Source organism: Coccidioides immitis, assembly GCF_000149335.2.
Source record: "Coccidioides immitis RS genomic scaffold supercont3.1, whole genome shotgun sequence".
Taxonomy (NCBI): domain Eukaryota; kingdom Fungi; phylum Ascomycota; class Eurotiomycetes; order Onygenales; family Onygenaceae; genus Coccidioides; species Coccidioides immitis.
Window position 1 is genome coordinate 4,890,021 of NW_004504310.1, and position 17,592 is coordinate 4,907,612.

The following is a 17,592-nucleotide window of genomic DNA, read 5'->3' on the forward strand; positions in this document are numbered from 1 at the left end:
TACCCTCATTCCATGAACGCTCTATATCTAGTGTTCATAAAGTCTATATTCAGGGATCGTTTAGCCCACGTAGCGTTGATCCGCCAAATTGATGGCTGGGGAAACCGGCATTGCTGGATAAATCGCAAGCCCAAAACTCGTCGTTACTGGAAACTATTCCATAGGAAATCCCTTTCAATTTTTGAAGTATCCAGGGAAGAGCCAGGATAATTTTGTTACCGCTTCGGCGTCCATCTGACTCGGCACGGTGCTCAAGCCCATTTTGACTGTTCCTTCGAGGTGCTTTCCCCAAGCAAGATCATGGTGCTGATCTTTCGTCAGCTCGTCGAGAACAGCGCCGATGAACCGTCGAGCGTTGACGGCATTTGAATTCATGTTACCCATTACCATCTCCACCGTCACGTCTTCTTCGCAGGAATGCCAGCAATCATAGTCCGTTGACATGCAAATCATCTGGTAGGCGATCTCGGCTTCGCGAGCAAGCTTGGCTTCAGGGAGGCAGGACATGTTGATCACACTGCCACCCCAGGCGCGGTACAGATTGCTCTCTGCACGGGTGCTGAATTGTGGTCCCTCTATGGAAAAGACTGGTGTTAGTTTGTGGGGAGGGATTTGGGAGAATAGGCCACCAAGATCCATAAATAAAAGCACATACCCATGCAAATCAAAGTTCCACGATCGTGGAGCACCACACCTTCGCCCTCCAAACTATGCCCACAGGCCCTCACGATCTTCGCGAGGCCCTCGTCGAATGGGTCGGCGAAGGCTACATGCGACACGGCTCCTCCTTCGAAGAAGGTCCACGGCCTGACTCCCTTTGTTCGATCAATTACTTGATCAGGAATGACAAAATCCCTGGGTTTTATCGCCTCTTGCAGACTGCCCACGGCAGAAAAGGCAATGATACTTCTAACGCCAATGGACCTGAGGGCGGCAATATTCGCCCGGCTGGGTACTTCATGTGGTGCAAATTGATGATGGAGGCCGTGTCGACTGAGAAATGCGATTGGTATAGTTTTACCCGTTGTAGAACAGGTGTGATGGAGGACAGTGATAGGAGATGAAGGTGAGCCCCATGGCGTTGTTATGGTGAGGCTGGCTACCTGGGTGAACCCTGGGAGCTCGCGCAAGCCGGTCCCGCCGATGACACCGATGTGGACGGGGTCTGGACGAGAACATAAATATGTCAGTGGAAATTTCTCGCGCTCATCGCAGCGGGGGAAGTGAAGGAAAATAGCGGGGCGCGCGGAATATCGGTGTTTGCGGCTTTTCAAGAGGCGGAAAGAATAGTTTCCTCACCCGGATATGTATCTAGAAGTGCAGCCATTCTCCTTGCCCGTTGCCTGGGACTCTCAATCCTTTGTGGATATAAATTGACGCTGGCGGAGGTAGAGAAGCAACGGCGGAAAATTCGCATGCGGAGCAGAACGGCTTTTTGCGCGAATGGCGGGGCAAAGGGGAGGATTTGGTTGCGCTAGCGCAACGACTGTCGCCCAATCAGGAGGAGGGCTCGGAGATAAGATGATCTGATAAGAATCGACGGAGGAGAGCTGCCTCAGTAGCCCATCGGAGATCATAAGATACAGTAGCTCATTTTGGTGGAAAACAAAGGGTGGAGAGTAAATCTTTAAAGCCAAGCTTAAGGCTACAGATTATGAAACAGAAAGAGTCACGCGACAACGCCATGGTATCAATGTGGGCAGATAGGTAATACATTTGCAGAGCATCATCAATCGAAGACAACTTTTTTTCCCTGGAAATTTGCCTGGCTCTTTTTCTCTTTAGCCTTTTTTGCCGCCTCCCACGAAGGATGGAGAGGCCCCTGGTCCTGATCTCGTTTCACCACGCCCCGGGGGTTTCTAGGACGCTCGTTTTGAGTGCTGGGTTCATCATGAGTTTTAAATTGACCTCGGAACTTTCCGCCTTTCCCACGTCCCCTTCCAATATCTTCTTGAGACATAGCACCCCGGCGCAAGTCCCAACCACTATCACGATTTCTGCTTTCTGTCTGCTTGCGCACATGGTTCGCATTGGCGCCAAACTTCTTCTCCCAAAGCTTGCGCCGGGCCTGCTGGCCCATTCGGTTCTTCCTAGGCGTAATGGCAGCCGCTGCTATGTCATCTTCGGCATCAGATTCCGTCCCTGACCAATAGCCGCCCATGGTGAGAGATGGTAGGAATGTCGTTGTAGATGGTTTTTGGGTGGCTTTGGAAGACTTGGAACTTTTAACCACCGTGGCTGGTGGTGACTTTGAGTCCGTCGTTGATGGCGTTGGTGAGAGTGAAAGGTCTTCAATTGGATCGTACCGTCTCTCTTCACGTCTTTGAACCGTGTTGCCGTCGTCATCTTCGCTTTCTGACCCAGATGACGAAGCTAGGCGGTCATCAAACTGGGAGAAATCGAAATCGTTCCCTTCTTCATCCATGCTCACGTCTTCTGGGTTGACGCCAGGTGTCTCTATTCGTGGTTGTGTTTTTGGAGCTGCCATTTTAAGACTCTGTGACGACTTCTCACCGGTGGAAGGTCTATGAGTTGGTGATTTGGCATTCTCTAGGCCTAGAAGTCCTCGAATTCCATCCATTATCCCCGGAATCACAGCCTTAACAGGATTAGAACTAAATAGTCGCGCCGTGACGTTTGCTTCGGGCCCCTCCTTTTTCCCGTTAAAAACATGTTGTTTCGAGATATCTAATTGTGTAAAAACTATCGACTCGGCAATCCGCTTTGTCTTCATAAGCTGCTTGATTAGGTGCTTTCTTGATACTTCCAGCAGGTCTAGAGACTACAGACAAGGCCATTAGCTCGAGTACTCCGAGAGCGACAAAAGTCCAAGCTGCATGGATGATAACTTACCTTCAACGCCTGAACCTCCTCCGATAATCGAGATAGCAAAGCATTTTCATTCTTTGACTGTGCATGTTTTTGACGCCTTCCCAATTTTTGGCGTTCAAATCCTCGCGCAGTTTTCAGTGCGCGGTGTATTTGCTGAATTCCATGCTCGATTTTCTGCTCTAGGCGAGCTGCTCGAATAGTGAGTCTTTGTGCCTCAAGATCGATCGCCGGAGCTTCATTAGACTCTTCACGCTTGCGCTTCGGCATCTTTACGAATAACTGACGGGGTTTATGCCAGCCAAAAATCGTAGCCGCCTGCTTCATGAAGCCGTCCCAGCAGAGAAACGAGGATACTAGCATATTGGTGGCCAAGTATTAGAGAGCGAGACTTCGAGCCAAAAGTAGCTAGCCCGTCTCTCTTCCTGCGGCCTTGTTCATGGCACGTGACAGGTAAGGTAGTTCACCACTAAACGAACCACACCACTAAACAAGCCAAATTTCGCCAAATGCTCCATGCAACAAATTTATTAAATATCTCAACAACCAGATCTTTATTATTAAATAGCTATTAAATATTAAATGAATGTGTTCTTTGAAGCATAGAAATTAGTGTAGTTAGGAAAATAAACAGGTGGACAGCCTAATATTACAGCCAGAGCAAGAGATCCGGGGGATAGATAGGAAAGAATTCAAAGGAATGTCAACAGTAAATTTCTCAGCTAGAGAGCCTAATGTCTTGCTAGAGAGGCTTGTAGAGCTCTTACTTCCTCTTTTAGAAGATTGTATAGGCTCTCTGTGATGAGAATCTTTAGTAGGGGAGTTCTTCCAATAGCACTTTGAAGCCAGTGCTTGAAGTCCTGACTGCTGGCATTTAGTAGCATGTTCAACTGCCCATTTTTCCTTCTCTGCTAGTTGTAAAGTCTTCTTCTTCTCACAAGTAACATGTTGTGTTTCTCTTTCTCTAGCATATTTGATTTTTTTGGCCTCTCATTGCTCACAGGTCTTTTTACAGGCATTCTTTTATTTAATCTGTCTTTCTTCAGTATCTCTAGCAGCCTGCTTCTTTTAAAGCTCTTATTAAAGCTTTGCCTGTTATATTTGAGCAATTTTATCAGCTTTTTCAGTCTCTATTTCATCCAGATGCTTGTGTATCTTAAGAACTTTTATTGAAGACCAGAACTGTACTTGACTAGAATTATTCTTATTAAGTAGGTCTAGAGACTTGCCTTGCTTGCAGCATTACTTCTCCATCACTAGAATTGATCTTAGATACTGATTCTCATGTTCCAGTAGTTTATTATAAAGAGCAAACTGCTTACTGGCTTGAATAATTTATTCAATGCTCTGTAAATTTAGACTGTACCAGAGACATATATTCTTGGTCTCTTGTCAGAGCTGGTACATATTGCTAGAAATAGAAGATTTAACTGGCAGTATAGGGGCTTGAGCAGTTTCAAATCAGTATAGTTAATATTAAGAATCCAGAGAATTAATTCCAGTCTTTGCAAAGCTAGCAAGTATATTTTCAACTGTTAAAGCCTTCTTTCAAGTCACATTAAATAGTCTCCAGAAATTTCTTTTTGTTATTTAAATATAGCCCATTTCATGATATAGTAGTGCTTCCAGCTTGTTCAAATATGCCTTGCCCAGTGGCTTAAAGATTCTAACATCAAGAGATTGCAAACAGTAAATTGAATGTGGTGGAAGAATCATAAGAAGAATCTTTTTATGGTCAGCATATTCAATAAATTTCATATTTATATGGGAGGAATGCTCATCTAGTAGAAGCAGATATCTTTCTTAACCAGCTTGTTTCTTAGTATGCTTATTAAAAATCTATTTTAACTACTCCAGTTCATATTCATTATTGCTCCAACCATTTGTTGAAGCTGCAAAGTAGGTCTATTCACTTCCATCATAATTATCTAGCCATGTATTCTGGAGATCTTGTGATTCACTCTGGTAAATAAGAGCTGGAGGTAGTATAATTTCTTCAGTAGGGACTGAGCAGAGTAATGAGAGGAATTCCTGACTATCATTCTGGGTAGCAGTATTCTTTCCAGCTTATAGGGCTTTAATAGAGACTAATCACTTTAAGACATGGCAGGAGTCTAGAAGGAATTCTTTTTCATTAAAGTTGTAGATGTTTGAGGGCTTAAGATTATATTGATTGATTTTCTGCTCCAACTACTCTATAAGTATTAAATAGTTAGCCAGCATCAACAATCACAATCATAATTAATTAAATAAATCATCAAATTACAAGCATATAGAAGTGCTTAAAGCACTGATAGTTATCTGCTATCTGCCTGTTTTGATCAATTGCTTTAAGATAAATGCATTTGATCTTGTTATTATGCTGCTGGTGAAACTAATTAATCCAGTTGATTCCAACATTCTCTCCTGTCATCTCTTGTGCAATATTTCATAGAATCTGAGGTGTTGTAAGGATTCGCCCGCGAACCCCTTACACGGACGAACAACACCCGCGAGGGCCCAGGGCCTGGGCTCGCGAGCTGTTGGGAGTACATGTGTCCTCGCGAGGCACTAAGTCACGTGCTCGCGAGCACACATAAAAGGCCGCCACTGCGCGAACCCCTTGTTGGGAGCCAGTGGCAATCTTGTCTAGAAGTCGTACATAGCTGCCAATACCAGACCTTTTACCTCGCGTACTCTTTTCTACATACAATTCCTCCTATAGATTCATTGTCACGCCGATCCACACGTACGATCCTCACAGGTGTAATGGCAAGATCACAGCTAGAGAGCTTGTTTATATAATTCAGGAGCTCTGCCTCCTGTATATCAGAGAGCTTTTTCTTATATCAGAAGACTGCTTCATTCTGAGCAAGTTGCAAGTCTTTATGCTGTTGGTGCAGGATCTCTTGATTGACTGAGTACTTTCTTGCAGTTGCAGTATAATTTAAGATCTCTTGTGATTCAAGATCTTCAATTACAAGCCTAATTGAGGTGTTGTTGACCATGTTGTCGCATATTGAATGTTGAATGTTGGAGGAATTTGGTGGTGGAAAATTTGGCTTGTTTAGTGGTGTGGCTCGTTTAGTGGTGAACTACCTTACTCGGCGCCGCTTTTACGTGAACCTAGCATTCTGATCTCCATGGAGCTTGTCATCAAAACAATGGATCCCTAATTGCTCTGTATTAACCAGCTTTTCAAGAGCGGTTGTCGGGATTTTAAAATGCCGTCACCGCTTATGTTTTGCATTTTGGCCTTCTCTGGATGGGCATTGATATCGATGTTTTATTTTACTTATAGAAATGGCCATCTCGCTTCGTTACAGCAGATCATTGATTCCGGGATCTTGCCTGGCGGTGAACGATTGGAAGCTGCCATTACCGGTGTTTCATTATTGGATCAGATTTTGGTGTCTTTTATACCATTTTTCTATCCTATAGTGGATGGGAGCACTCCAAATTTATCACTTCACTCTGTGAACTTTGCAGGGACTCTCGCGGCCATCTGGACCTTAGTTTCTCTAGAGGCTATGAGAGCCGGGAGCAGAGGCCGTCTGATTGCAATGTGAGTGAAATCCACGTCTAGATATGATAAGCCATGGAAATAAGTCGACTGTGCCGCTTTAATTTTTGTATTAAAAGCTAACCGCAAATGTTGAAAGCCCGTCCTTCTTCGGCATAATGTGCCAACTGTGCACCTTTGGCGTAGTGATGCCCATATACGTCACACTACACCTTTTCACCTCGCCGGCAAGCTTTAATCCAAACAGAGAAAACACAGATTTCCCTTTTTTCAGAGTGAATACTTTTCTATGGAGCATATCTAATGGTTACATACTACCCACCATCCTTATGGCCTTTCCCAATATGTCAAAAGGGCTGCTGCCTTCAAAACAGCACGCGATTGCCTTTTGGCAACCCTGGCCCATATATATATCCTTAATTCAATATGTGCTAAGCAAATTCTCTATCATCTGCTCCTGTTTTGGTCCTCAGAGCAACAACATCACGTCCCGGCAAACAAAAACTCGAAATGGTTTACGCCGGATATATGCTTTCGCATTCTCTTGCGCGGCTATTCCCCACCTTGCATCCTGGACTATATCGTTGGCTGCTTGGGTGTTCCCAACACTCTTTAGTCCAAAGACTGCATCTACACTAGCCCCACGTAATGTATTTGTGAATCAATTTCCCTGGTCGTCCGCCCGTCCTGAATCGTTAGGAGTAGGAACATTATGGTTTTTACAGTGGGATCACTTGATAGGGGCTATAGTAGCGCTGGTTTGGACTGCGATACTCTATGCTGCTGCCCATATTGAATGTCGAATTCCGATCAGCGGCTTTAAGTTAATGCTGAAAGTGGCCACCTTCTGCGTTGTGGCTGGGATTGCTGGAGCCGCAGTGGAATTGATGTGGGAGAGAGACGAGCTATTACTCGATTTGCAGGATGCCAAAAGGGACAAAACCTTTAAAAGCCAATAGGCAGTCTGACCTTCGTTTGCAATGGTAGTATTGGTCCTTGGTTATGATGTATCCCATGCAACTTTGTGCTATAGATCCGTTTACCAATCACGGGATGACCGGTTGCAGGAAGCAGCTCTTAGCAAAGTCTGTACATTGTTATGTAAAAGCTAAACCTATGGAGAGCGAAGAAATAGGAAAGAATGAAAGATAAAGAGAAGCTGGTATACAATATATGTTCAATCTATTTTTTTGGCTCCTCCTTTTCCTCAGGTTTGGGAGTCGGCAGTTTGAACTATGGAAGCGAGGCACGTTAGTGATTTTCATGAGAAGTTCGAGAAGATATCCATTGGATTTACCTGGTCCGGTTTTCTATCGGTACCCTGGCCAATCTGTTCCCAGGCTGATGTTCCACCCTCGAAGTTCCGGAAAGCCTGTGTCAATTCTAGTGGCTCAACGACGATTCTCTTCTTCTCTTCATCATATCTGATTTCGGTGTAACCTGTAAGAGGAAAGTCCTTCCGCAGCGGATGTCCATCAAAGCCATAATCTGTCATGATTCTTCTAAGATCCGGGTGTCCGACGAAAAATACACCGAAAAGGTCATATACCTCCCGTTCATACCAAACCGCACCGTCGTACAACGAGGTAATGCTGGGAACGGGAGTTGCTTCATCTGCGTACGTCTTAACTCTTATCCGGGAGTTGTGGCGAACGCTAAGCAAGTTGTAGACAACTTCAAAGCGGTATTCGCGGGTTGGGAAGTCGACTGCAGTGATATCCGAAACCTGCTTATATTCTGCAGCGGTATGATCCTTCAAAAAGGAGATGACGGGGATGACGCCGGTAGGTGGAATATAAATAGTCAATTCGTCTTTCCAAACGGAGAATTGCTGGATATATTTTGGTAGGCAGGACATGAGGTATTCGCCGTAGGTGTGGAGCTCCTTTGACTTCTCCGCGTACTTGTCGGCAGGGTTCACGACGGGGCGGTTCAGAGTCTCGATAGCTAAGGAGAATTGAGAACCATCAGCAGCGCAATTCTGAGCATGTATAAAAAATAGCCACGTTGCGATTGTACTCACGGGGACGGCTCTCATCTCTGGGGTTTGGAAGCGGGCTGCCCGAGACGACTTTCGCTTCTTGCAAAGCTGGTATGCTAGAGAAAAGCCTCGCAGCCCTGGCAGGTCTAGCATAAGCCAGATGGCGACTGGCGGCCAGTCGCAGCATTGACCTTGTCGACGCCATGGTGGGATGTGCAATTGGGTGCTCAGTTCCGTCGACTGCTGGGACTTCCGCTTTACCCTTGAGGTTCCCGCTGGGCTCTTTGTGATGCCATTTGAGATTCGGCAATGAGAAATGCATGACGCTGATTGGCTGTTATTGCTTAGATAATTTTTTTCGGATTAGATAATCACACCAGTGAAACTTGCTCGCAGTGAGTGCTATGATTGGCTCCCACCCTGGAAAGCGGGCGCGGGCGAATCTGCTGAATCAGCGATGCTAAAACGAGTTAAGCTCAGTTTGTGTCTTCCTTTCTCTCCTCCACCAGACCCATCCCATCAACACTTTTGCTCGACACCGTTTGCAACATCCCTCTGTTCTTAATTCTCTTGCATTTCCTCTTCTTCCTTTGCTTCACTTATCTTCGTGGCGCCATTTTATCGCCGTAATACTTTTTTTTCCCTAGTGAATATTCATTTTCCGTGTTCATGTTCCTACGGATTCTCCAGTGTCTTTAAATACTTTGGCCAATCTTAGTCCAGCTCATTCCAACACCTAACGACAAAATGGCCTCGAGAACCCAAAATGATACCGTTATCGATGATGATGATGAGATCTGGTATGCTACTTTCCTTTCTCTGATTCGCTCACGTTTATTAATCCTGATATCGTTTGCTAATCTTGGTTTTATCACCATAGCCCTCTCTGCATTGAAGAATTTGATCTTTCGGACAAGAACTTCAAGCCATGTCCTTGCGGCTACCAAGTACGTTGCCCCGACTCCCGTAGATGGGTTACCCCCTCATCCTCCGGAATATAACTTTTAAATGGCGCCACAATGTCATACTCGCTTACTAACAGCGCCCAGATATGTCAGTTTTGCTACAACAACATCAAAACCCATAGCGAGGAGGGCCGATGTCCTAACTGCCGACGCGTTTACGACGAGAACACAATACAATACAGAGTTCCCGACGCAGATGAGTTAGTCCCATCTTTCTTCAAGATAATCGCTTCTTGGGTGCTAATGCGTGATTTGAACTAGGCTTAAGGCAGACCTGGCGTTAAAACACCGTAAGGCGGCGGCTGCAAAGAAAAAAGAACAAGAGAAGCGTGAAATCGAGGCATCTAGTCGAAAAAATCTTGCGGGAGTCCGAGTTGTCCAGAAGAACCTTGTCTATGTCATTGGACTTAATCCAACAATCAGGGACGAGAACCAGTTACTTCAGACATTGAGGGGGGATCAGTACTTTGGTCAATACGGTGAGATAGAAAAGATTGTCGTGAGCAAAGCGAAACCTGGTGGAAACCCCAATCAAGGAATCGGAGTGTACGTCACCTTTGCAAAAAAGAGCGATGCCGCATCATGCATTGCGGCCGTTGACGGCTCCGCCAATGGTGATCGAGTTCTGAGGTATGTCTCAATCCTGCGGGTGTCTTACTTGGGAGCACGCACTAAACGCTTTCAGAGCGCAATACGGGACGACAAAGTACTGCTCATCATTCCTTCGTAACGAGCAGTGTAACAACAGAAATTGCACCTTCCTGCATGAGACCGGAGAAGATAGCGATAGTTTCAGCCGCCAAGATCTGTCCTCCATGAATACGATTTCGTCGCAGCGACCTCATCCCAATTATCCCAACGTGTCGGCGAATCAGTCTCGTGCATATACACCGGGAAGTCAGTCCGGCCCATCGAGTTCCCTCTCAATGCAGCGACACACTAATAAAGATGAAGGAACACGGATGCCCGCTAACGACTCCCCTGCCCTCCCATCTTCAGCGAGCTGGGCGAATAAAGATGCCCTTGCACATCGAACAAGACGCCCTAGCGTGGCTGCGAGTTGCGGCACACCGAGCCCCAAACCGGCGACCGCAACAATCGCAACCAAACCGGAGGAGTCGAGGGCGGCCACCGAAAAGCGAACTCATCAAAATGTGGAAGAGTCGCGCCAACACACACCAACACCAGGGCCCAGCTCAAGGTTGGAGCAACGTGATTCTGTATCCCCGAGGAGACCACTGTCCGTGTCCCAAGATCGCGGCATGGTTTTGTACAATTTGGTCAAGGCGATAAACTCTCCAGAGTTCCGATTTCAGTTCTCAGCGGCTGGTCTATCGGCTGATGAGCTTGCATTTATCGAAAATCATCCGTCTCTCATCGATCCATACGGCGGCGTGAAACGTCGCGCTATGCGCGAAAAGGCTGAACAAGAAAGGGCAAAACAAGAAGTTGAGGCTAAGATGCTACTACATGCCAATCAACCCGAGGAGGAGACCCTTGAAGGTGGTAGTTCGCAGCTTGGCGGTGAACCAGAGGAGTCGCATTCTGGCCCGGGACCTGCTGGACGCAGCGGCCGTGAACAACAAGCCATTCAGCCCCCATCCCAACAAGCAACTGCCTCAAGTTCTGCTGTTGGTTCGCCTGTTTCAGCTGGCCACCAGTTCCAAAGCTTGAACGTCAATGGTCGTGCCCTTACCCCTCTCCAACAGCAGCAGCTCATGCTTTTAAAGTCAACCACTGGCCAACAGAGCGGCTTGTTAGACCAACTTCAAACTTCTTCCATTAACGGCTATGATCATAACCCGCTTTCCAGGCCCAGTGCGTTTCAAAACCAAATGCCGCCAGTGGGTGCAATATCGGGTCACGCACGACAGTCCTCTCGGTTCTCCTTTGCGAATGAATCAAACGCCAAAAATCCCAACCATAGGCTACTTAGCCAGCAGGCTGCCGTGATGCAAGCGTCGACCACCAACCCGATGGCGACTGCCAACGCACAACAACATGGGCTTAGTAGCCACTTTTTTACCAGTGGCGTTCAGGGTCCTCCTCCTGGCTTAAAAACTGCTGGAACGCCGCCTGTCAGTGGAGGGGGCATGTTCGCCCAAGGTCATGGGTTTACGAGCACAATGAATAATAACTTGGGGCTTAACGTCAAGCAAGATGGGAATGCTGATTTGATGCGTGAGCTGATGCGTGCCCGGAGTGGTACGAGTGGTGGGGGTGTTCAAACTCTCGAAGCAACCAAGCGTGAGTACATATCTCCTTTAATCCATCAACACAGCACCCCTCCTCCCCTGGCTCCCGTTTCAGGCCTTCTCAACTCGCTTTATGGTCCTCAAGCCGGGTTCTATCAAGAGCCAGGGCCACAGAAGCAGAAGAAAAGGGGGAAGAAGCATAGACACGCTAACACTTCCTCCGGCGGAGGTGGTGTAGTAGATCTTGCGGACCCGAGTATCTTGCAGGCGAGAATGCACCAAAGCAATGCAACTGCTGTTGCTGGGCAGGGGCTATACGGGAGTCAGGGTCAAGGTGGGTACAACCACTCCAACATGGTTTTTAATGGAGGGTTTGCCAGATGGTGACAATCGTTCTATGCTGCTTGACCTGCCTTATGCGTCTTCTTTCTTTTAGCGCTTTTTCTGATAAATTCTTTTATGGATCTCCTCATGCCTGCTGGACGTGTATGTTTTTCTTTTATCCCTGTCATCATGACGCAGCGTGCTTCTCACTTGTATCGGGTGTTGTTTTGATTCTTGTTTTGCCCTGCTTCATTCTTAATTTTTACGCCTGGCGGCTCTGCATATGAAACCCGATGCAAAATTTTCCGGCTGAGGCGTTGGCATGGCGTGTCTGCATCTTTGCGGTGAGGTTGGTGGAAGGCGTCAACCTTTTTTTGCGCAATATCTACTCTTCTCTGGGGTATTCCAGGTCCTTGGTGCTTTGATTTGGCATCTCGAGTTGATTTTCACAGCAACCACCGGGGCATACTCATGGGTCTGCGTGGGCAATATTCATGTACGTTAACCTCCCTGCTTGGATTTTTTTTTATCCAAGTCCGGCGATATGTCGAAAGCAATTTTCTCACATTTATTTTTTATTAGACCTTATCCCCTCTTCCTATCTCTGCAAAAGTGGATGAATTCAGCCGTAGTGATGAGCTCTGCCCATCCAATGTATCTTTCCAGCACAGCATGTAGCTATGATGAAGCTTGTTTGTTCTTCTTTGGGCGGTTGCAGCATTGGAATCGATTGCATGTTCTCTTAATTTTGACAATGTGCCGCTAACTGATTCCAATAGTGGATGAAGACTTTCCGCCGCTAGCACCTCCAAAGTCTGCGCTCGACACCCGGGCATCGTCCCGGTCCCATATTTCCGTGGAATCCCCCGTTTTTTCGAGTAGGTCTGGGACGCCAACAGTGCCCCCTGGACTGTCGTTCCCACACGGCCATCCGGCAGCAGGTCTCATCAAAGAGTCGAGTGTGCCCTCAAGCCCCTCTCCATCCAAAAACCATGCTTCCATTTCAACCGTCATTGCGCCCCCTCCTGGCTTAACCCCACCCCAAAAGGTGAGGGACACGGTTATGCCTAGGGTTGCTACTCCAATCATTCCAGAGTCCCCAACTTTAAAGCCGGATCCTGCAAGCAACCCGGCAGAAGCCTCAGCAGGCTCGCCAGAACCGGAAGCCGTCGCATCTCTCACCAAAGAAACCCAGTCCCCCGCTCCCCCTAAAGCTAACAAGCAGTCAACAGAAGCAACCTCCGCGAAGAGCGGAAAAGGACCTTCCAAAGAATCTCACAGCAAGCCAAAGCCTATTAAATTGGATATATCGTTCTCTGCGACTGGCCGAGAATCGGCTTCTCCCTCTCAGAATTCTGCGCCCTACCAGCTTTCTGCGCTCTCTACATCCATTACCAGTTCGCGACCAAATACCCCCGGAACGGTAGCTTCTCGCATATCCGAATCTCCTGCTCCCCGTCAGCCACGGGTGTTACGTGTGGTAGACACCCCCAAATCCGAAACGCCACCTCTACAATCATCTGGAGCCGCATCTGGTACCACTACAGCGGTAAAGCAACGGTCACGAAGACCTAGCATTTCTTCTGTGAGCCGTCCGGCTACGCCTGCAGAAATAAGTTCTGAATATGACCTCTACACCTCTGCTTCCGCATCTCGGGCTAACTCGCCGCCTCCCAGTAGAATTGGGTCTGCCCCAGTTCGTGCGATGTCAAAAAATCAGGCAAAAAAGCAGCGAAAACTCAAAGCTGAGCAGGCTGAAGCGAAGAAAGAAGATGAACTTACATCTACTCCCGTTGAGGACACTGTGCAGGCACCTATCCTTGGCAGAAAGCGAAAGACAAAAAAGCCATCGAAGCGAGCCACAGACAGCACAGAGGATGGACAAAGGGCTTCACCTGGAACCAATGAGGATACTCAACCAAAATCAGGTAGTACAATAGTATCCAAGCATGTGGAATCCGGAGCGAAAAGCTCACCCACCATTGAAAAGGTGGAAGAGAAAAAGGAAGCCTATGAGCCTTGGCGCCTTAACAACACTCTAGAGCAACTTATGGTTGATTCTGAAGCACTGGGTGTCCCTATCAAAGACCTGTTCCTTGAAAGGACGTCTCCACTGCCTACCATACTCGCGCAGCTTTATCAGTCGGGACAGCTGGATCTGCATGTCCACGCGCTCTTTAACCCTCCAAATCTCAATCAACGCGTGGATATGAAATGCACAGCTGAAGATTATGAATATTTGAAGCGACCAATTGAATTGACTGAAGACCACCGCAAAATGCTCCTCCGTGGTGAACCTGTTCGCATTAATGGTGGGTCAGATCTCTTGAAACATAGGTGCCTTATTACTCCAAAAGGATGCATCTTACGACATTTATCTGCTGAAGAAGAAGATCATTACTTGGACTTGGAAGACAGTCTCGCCTCTGCCATCGACTCTGGTCACGAATATCCTGCTTTCATTGTCACTGAGCCCGACACCACTAACCGTGGTGGCGGGCTGGATGCTTTATTTGCAACGCCCGAAAAGTTCAATATTCGCTGGGTCGATGACGAGGCTTCTCGAAGCGGTTTGATCACCGGAACAACGGAAGATTCAGTCATCTTGTCGCATCCGTCAACTCAAGCACCTGCCACCACCCCACCAAACGTCTTTTCTGCACTCGAAGCTGACTCCGCTCGATCTACCAGCTGGGCAATTCCCAGCAGCACGGACCCTGTTAGTGGCACCGCTCCTCCACGCTCATCGGCTACGACGAAGAGTCTCATGACCGGCTCTACTTTCGGCCTTGATCTCGAAGAGCTAATGAATGTGCCTGACCAAGAATTACGTTCCATGATTGAAGCAGCTCAACGTGAGCTTGAGTTGTCGCGTAAGGACGCGGATGTTGTGGATAAGAAGATAATGGCGCTGGTAAAGCGAAATAAGAAGTTGGTGCAGCAAGCCCTCTCTGCAGCGCTGGAGTTTGTGGCGTCCTCGGATGCCAAGACCCCGACATAATCGGGCAGCAAGTCGACGTTATCCCTTTTAATCGTATTTTTTTCTCCTTGGGTCTAGGATATTGGAGGGGCTGTGGGCGAAATTGTGTGGTTGTTCAATCCGGCATATTGTATCGATTCACTTCATGATTTTTTTTGTTTCCATCACCAGCTGATTTGCCTTGCTGCATTATTTTGTCTATGTTTTCTTTTTGCAAATTGTGATTGTGGTCTTGTTTATTAGATGTTATGGATATTCCCATCGAGCTCATGTATGTATCCATGGCACTTTCGTGGGTTGGTATTTTGTCCTATCTGGTGGTCTACTTTACATAATTGCCAGTCCGCATCTTACAGAAATGAATGGTTGCGAGAGTGCACAAAAATAGTTGAACTACAGGAGGACCCTTTTCATGTGCCCAAGCCAGAAAGATAAACTTGGGTTCTGTATTCCTCAGGATTCTGGCTTATCTTTGGCCTAATTCCAAACAAATCACCGCAGTGACTACAGAGTAGATGGTACTTATATACAAACATTCCACAGTAACTCCACCTCGAAAACATCCACCAGACACAAAAGGCAACAAAATTAACTGATCTCCTGATACTAGAAAATATGGCAAGGCAGGTGGGTTGGCTAGTAAAATCATCAAACAATATGGGTTAGATCTGCCCTGTTAGAGCTCATCAATGTGAACCATTTTGTGTCACCTATCAAAACACCAGAAGCGAGTCTAAGAACTCTATCCCAATTGGGTATTTTGGGTATCTATCAATGAGAAGTATATCATCACACAAGCCAGGAATCTCCGCAATACGCCGCTTCTGGTTCGAGAGGACGAATCGGGGACGATCTACCCGTATACAGATAGGCGAATAGGTAGCACAGCAGTCAGGAAAACAACGCATCATCACCAGGTAGTTGGTGTCTCGCCACCGATATACTTATAGGCCCTTTAATCCGCCATCGTACTCAGAAATATCATATTCGTTCGGGTATGCTTCGATGATACGTTTTAGCTCCTCCTTTTGAGCCAGGAGCTCAGGGGTCATTTGCTCATAAACATCTGTGAACAACTCCTTGATAGCCGGTTTCTGCTCGCGTTCTGCCGCGGCGAACTCCGTGAGAACATCTTTCCGTAGCTGTTCCCGTGTCTCGCGCTCCAGATCCTCATTCCAAATACCTTTGTTTTCCATCCACTTACGAAGTCGGATGATAGGATTATCACGTCGTTTCCAGTCTTCAACTTCCACGCGGGCACGGTATGCAAAGCTATCGTCGCTAGTACTATGGTGAGAGACACGGTAGCTCATAGCTTCAATAAGGATTGGTCGGTTCTCTAGGGCCATCCGGCGAGCCTCCTTGGTCACTTCACGAACGGCAAAGATATCGTTTCCGTCAACACGGATGGTGTCAATACCGTACCCAACGCCTCGACTAGCAATACCGTCACCGCGATACTGCTCTAGAGTCGGGGTAGAGATAGCGTAGCCGTTGTTTCGGCAAATAAAAACAACGGGACACGATCGTGTTGCAGCAATATTGAGAGCTGCATGGAAATCACCCTCGCTGGCTGCGCCTTCGCCGAAGTAGCAAGCTACTATTTGCTTGGGCTCATTAGGGTTTTGCAAAGCTTTGAGTTTCAGGGCATAAGCAGCACCCGAGGCGTGGGGGATCTGAGTGGCCAGGGTAGACGAGATGGTGTGCTGTTTTAAGTACATTAGCTACTCGGAACCGGGGGAGGAGAATGAAGAAGGAGTCCAAGTACCGTTTTAACATTGGATCCTCCATAGTGAACTGGCATGTTGCGACCCTTGCCATTATCATTTTTGTTTGCAAACAGTTGACTCATAAATTGCTTCAGGGTAAATCCTCGCTGCTGGAAGACTCCTGTTTCGCGATATTGTGCGAAGACTACATCATCCGGTGACAATGCTGCAGCGGATCCTACAGCAATTCCTTCTTCTCCGGCTGAAACCTATGGCCCTTGTCAGGTAATACGTCACAGCAGAATGCTCTTGAACTATGCCCATACCATATAAAAACTCAGACGGCCCTGTCTCTGGGCCTCAAACATGATCATGTCCATGATGCTGACTGCAGATCAGTCAACGGGTTAGCCGCAAAATTTTGCATGATCGGAATACGGTTGTCGGGATGAAACCTACCCTGCACCATGTTTTTGTACCATGAGATGACCTCTTCATCTGGGACATTTGGGGCTCTGCTCTTGTCTACTATCACGCCATCGGAATCCATTACTCTGTACGTGGGGATGGCGGGCTGATCTGAGGGGTTGATGAAATTGAGGTTGGTTGTGAACTTGCTGTTGATCGCACCTGGAAACCGGAGGCTGCTCATGTATGGTTAGCATTCATCCGCCATGTCTCGAACGGCTTCTTTCTTTCTTTTTTTTTTTGCCGTGGAAGGTTGGACGCACTGGTCAGAACCTGGTTTCTGCGATATCGAAGATCCCCATCTTACTCTCCCCAGCCGCGACCCAACGCTGGCCCCTCGAGAGGAGCGGAGACACTGGTGTAAGAGAGGCCGAGACATAGTTGTTATACCAGAAGAATTGAACTTGGGTCAATGGTCTCTCAACACTTCCAGAGCGAATTGCTTCTGTATGAACAAAGGACGAGAGGAGAGAGAAGTCCCTCGTCGCCGGCTCGCAGCGAAGACCCAAATAATGAAGAACAGCCGCTCAGTCTCGGCTTGCGTCGGCGGAATCGCAGCTTTCGTCGCTTCTCCGGCCGCATTACGTAAGTGTGCCGCTGCCGACCGCGTCTTATCGATACAGTCACGTGGTAAATCTG

At 47.4% G+C, this 17,592-nt stretch overlaps 6 protein-coding genes across 8 annotated transcripts; 2 read left to right on the plus strand and 4 right to left on the minus strand.

Annotated features, from left to right (window-relative positions):
• Positions 1 to 45: 45 nt before the first annotated feature.
• On the minus strand, positions 46 to 1,436 carry CIMG_01361 (S-methyl-5'-thioadenosine phosphorylase). The gene is made up of 3 exons (XM_001247589.2): positions 1,300 to 1,436; positions 656 to 1,165; positions 46 to 575 (listed from the first exon to the last, which is right to left on the minus strand). Exons 1-3 carry the CDS (start codon positions 1,325 to 1,327, stop codon positions 175 to 177), a joined length of 939 nt encoding a protein of 312 aa, XP_001247590.1. The 5' UTR covers positions 1,328 to 1,436; the 3' UTR covers positions 46 to 174.
• Positions 1,437 to 1,522: 86 nt separating this feature from the next.
• CIMG_01360 (cellular morphogenesis protein) lies at positions 1,523 to 3,192 on the minus strand (the record flags this gene model as incomplete). Its single annotated transcript, XM_001247588.2, has 2 exons — positions 1,523 to 2,782; positions 2,854 to 3,192. The coding sequence occupies 2 exons, from the start codon at positions 3,190 to 3,192 to the stop codon at positions 1,730 to 1,732; spliced, it is 1,392 nt and encodes a 463-aa protein (XP_001247589.2). The 3' UTR covers positions 1,523 to 1,729.
• Positions 3,193 to 6,032: 2,840 nt separating this feature from the next.
• CIMG_12792 (uncharacterized protein) lies at positions 6,033 to 7,290 on the plus strand (the record flags this gene model as incomplete). The annotated part of the gene is made up of 2 exons (XM_004445755.1): positions 6,033 to 6,373; positions 6,471 to 7,290. The coding sequence occupies 2 exons, from the start codon at positions 6,033 to 6,035 to the stop codon at positions 7,288 to 7,290; spliced, it is 1,161 nt and encodes a 386-aa protein (XP_004445812.1).
• An 11-nt stretch (positions 7,291 to 7,301) lies between these two features.
• CIMG_01359 (NADH-ubiquinone oxidoreductase 30.4 kDa subunit, mitochondrial) lies at positions 7,302 to 8,562 on the minus strand. Its single transcript, XM_001247587.2, has 3 exons — positions 8,355 to 8,562; positions 7,629 to 8,278; positions 7,302 to 7,564 (listed from the first exon to the last, which is right to left on the minus strand). Exons 1-3 carry the CDS (start codon positions 8,515 to 8,517, stop codon positions 7,514 to 7,516), a joined length of 864 nt encoding a protein of 287 aa, XP_001247588.1. The 5' UTR covers positions 8,518 to 8,562; the 3' UTR covers positions 7,302 to 7,513.
• Positions 8,563 to 8,835: 273 nt separating this feature from the next.
• Positions 8,836 to 15,176, plus strand: CIMG_01358 (CCR4-NOT core complex subunit Not4). Of its 3 annotated transcripts, XM_004445756.1 has the most exons (7): positions 8,836 to 9,112; positions 9,193 to 9,259; positions 9,362 to 9,477; positions 9,539 to 9,907; positions 9,963 to 11,524; positions 11,711 to 11,806; positions 12,576 to 15,176. In XM_004445756.1, the coding sequence occupies exons 1-7, from the start codon at positions 9,060 to 9,062 to the stop codon at positions 14,795 to 14,797; spliced, it is 4,485 nt and encodes a 1,494-aa protein (XP_004445813.1). In that variant the 5' UTR covers positions 8,836 to 9,059; the 3' UTR covers positions 14,798 to 15,176. The 3 variants fall into 3 exon arrangements, with proteins under 3 accessions (XP_004445813.1, XP_004445815.1, XP_004445814.1); XM_004445758.1 differs by lacking the exon at positions 12,576 to 15,176 and having other exon boundaries at positions 11,711 to 12,378; XM_004445757.1 differs by lacking the exon at positions 12,576 to 15,176 and having other exon boundaries at positions 9,963 to 12,379.
• A 6-nt stretch (positions 15,177 to 15,182) lies between these two features.
• Positions 15,183 to 17,434, minus strand: CIMG_01357 (2-oxoisovalerate dehydrogenase alpha subunit). The gene is made up of 5 exons (XM_001247585.2): positions 17,217 to 17,434; positions 16,945 to 17,129; positions 16,812 to 16,873; positions 16,545 to 16,754; positions 15,183 to 16,482 (listed from the first exon to the last, which is right to left on the minus strand). The coding sequence occupies exons 1-5, from the start codon at positions 17,330 to 17,332 to the stop codon at positions 15,721 to 15,723; spliced, it is 1,335 nt and encodes a 444-aa protein (XP_001247586.1). The 5' UTR covers positions 17,333 to 17,434; the 3' UTR covers positions 15,183 to 15,720.
• Positions 17,435 to 17,592: the final 158 nt, after the last annotated feature.

Coding starts and splice junctions, on each gene's coding strand:
- CIMG_01361 (XM_001247589.2), bottom strand. CDS start 1,327: ATGGCTGCACTTCTAGATACATATCCGG. Junction 1,166..1,299: donor ACTTCTAGATACATATCCGG/GTGAGGAAACTA, acceptor GTTCTCGTCCAG/ACCCCGTCCACATCGGTGTC. Junction 576..655: donor TGGAACTTTGATTTGCATGG/GTATGTGCTTTT, acceptor TCTTTTCCATAG/AGGGACCACAATTCAGCACC.
- CIMG_01359 (XM_001247587.2), bottom strand. CDS start 8,517: ATGGCGTCGACAAGGTCAATGCTGCGACTGGCCGCCAGTCGCCATCTG. Junction 8,279..8,354: donor CAGAGATGAGAGCCGTCCCC/GTGAGTACAATC, acceptor AATTCTCCTTAG/CTATCGAGACTCTGAACCGC. Junction 7,565..7,628: donor CCGATAGAAAACCGGACCAG/GTAAATCCAATG, acceptor TCGCTTCCATAG/TTCAAACTGCCGACTCCCAA.
- CIMG_01358 (XM_004445756.1), top strand. CDS start 9,060: ATGGCCTCGAGAACCCAAAATGATACCGTTATCGATGATGATGATGAG. Junction 9,478..9,538: donor AGAGTTCCCGACGCAGATGA/GTTAGTCCCATC, acceptor GATTTGAACTAG/GCTTAAGGCAGACCTGGCGT. Junction 11,807..12,575: donor ATACGGGAGTCAGGGTCAAG/GTGGGTACAACC, acceptor TGATTCCAATAG/TGGATGAAGACTTTCCGCCG.
- CIMG_01357 (XM_001247585.2), bottom strand. CDS start 17,332: ATGTCTCGGCCTCTCTTACACCAGTGTCTCCGCTCCTCTCGAGGGGCC. Junction 17,130..17,216: donor CAGAAACCAGGTTCTGACCA/GTGCGTCCAACC, acceptor ATACATGAGCAG/CCTCCGGTTTCCAGGTGCGA. Junction 16,874..16,944: donor GTACAAAAACATGGTGCAGG/GTAGGTTTCATC, acceptor ACTGATCTGCAG/TCAGCATCATGGACATGATC.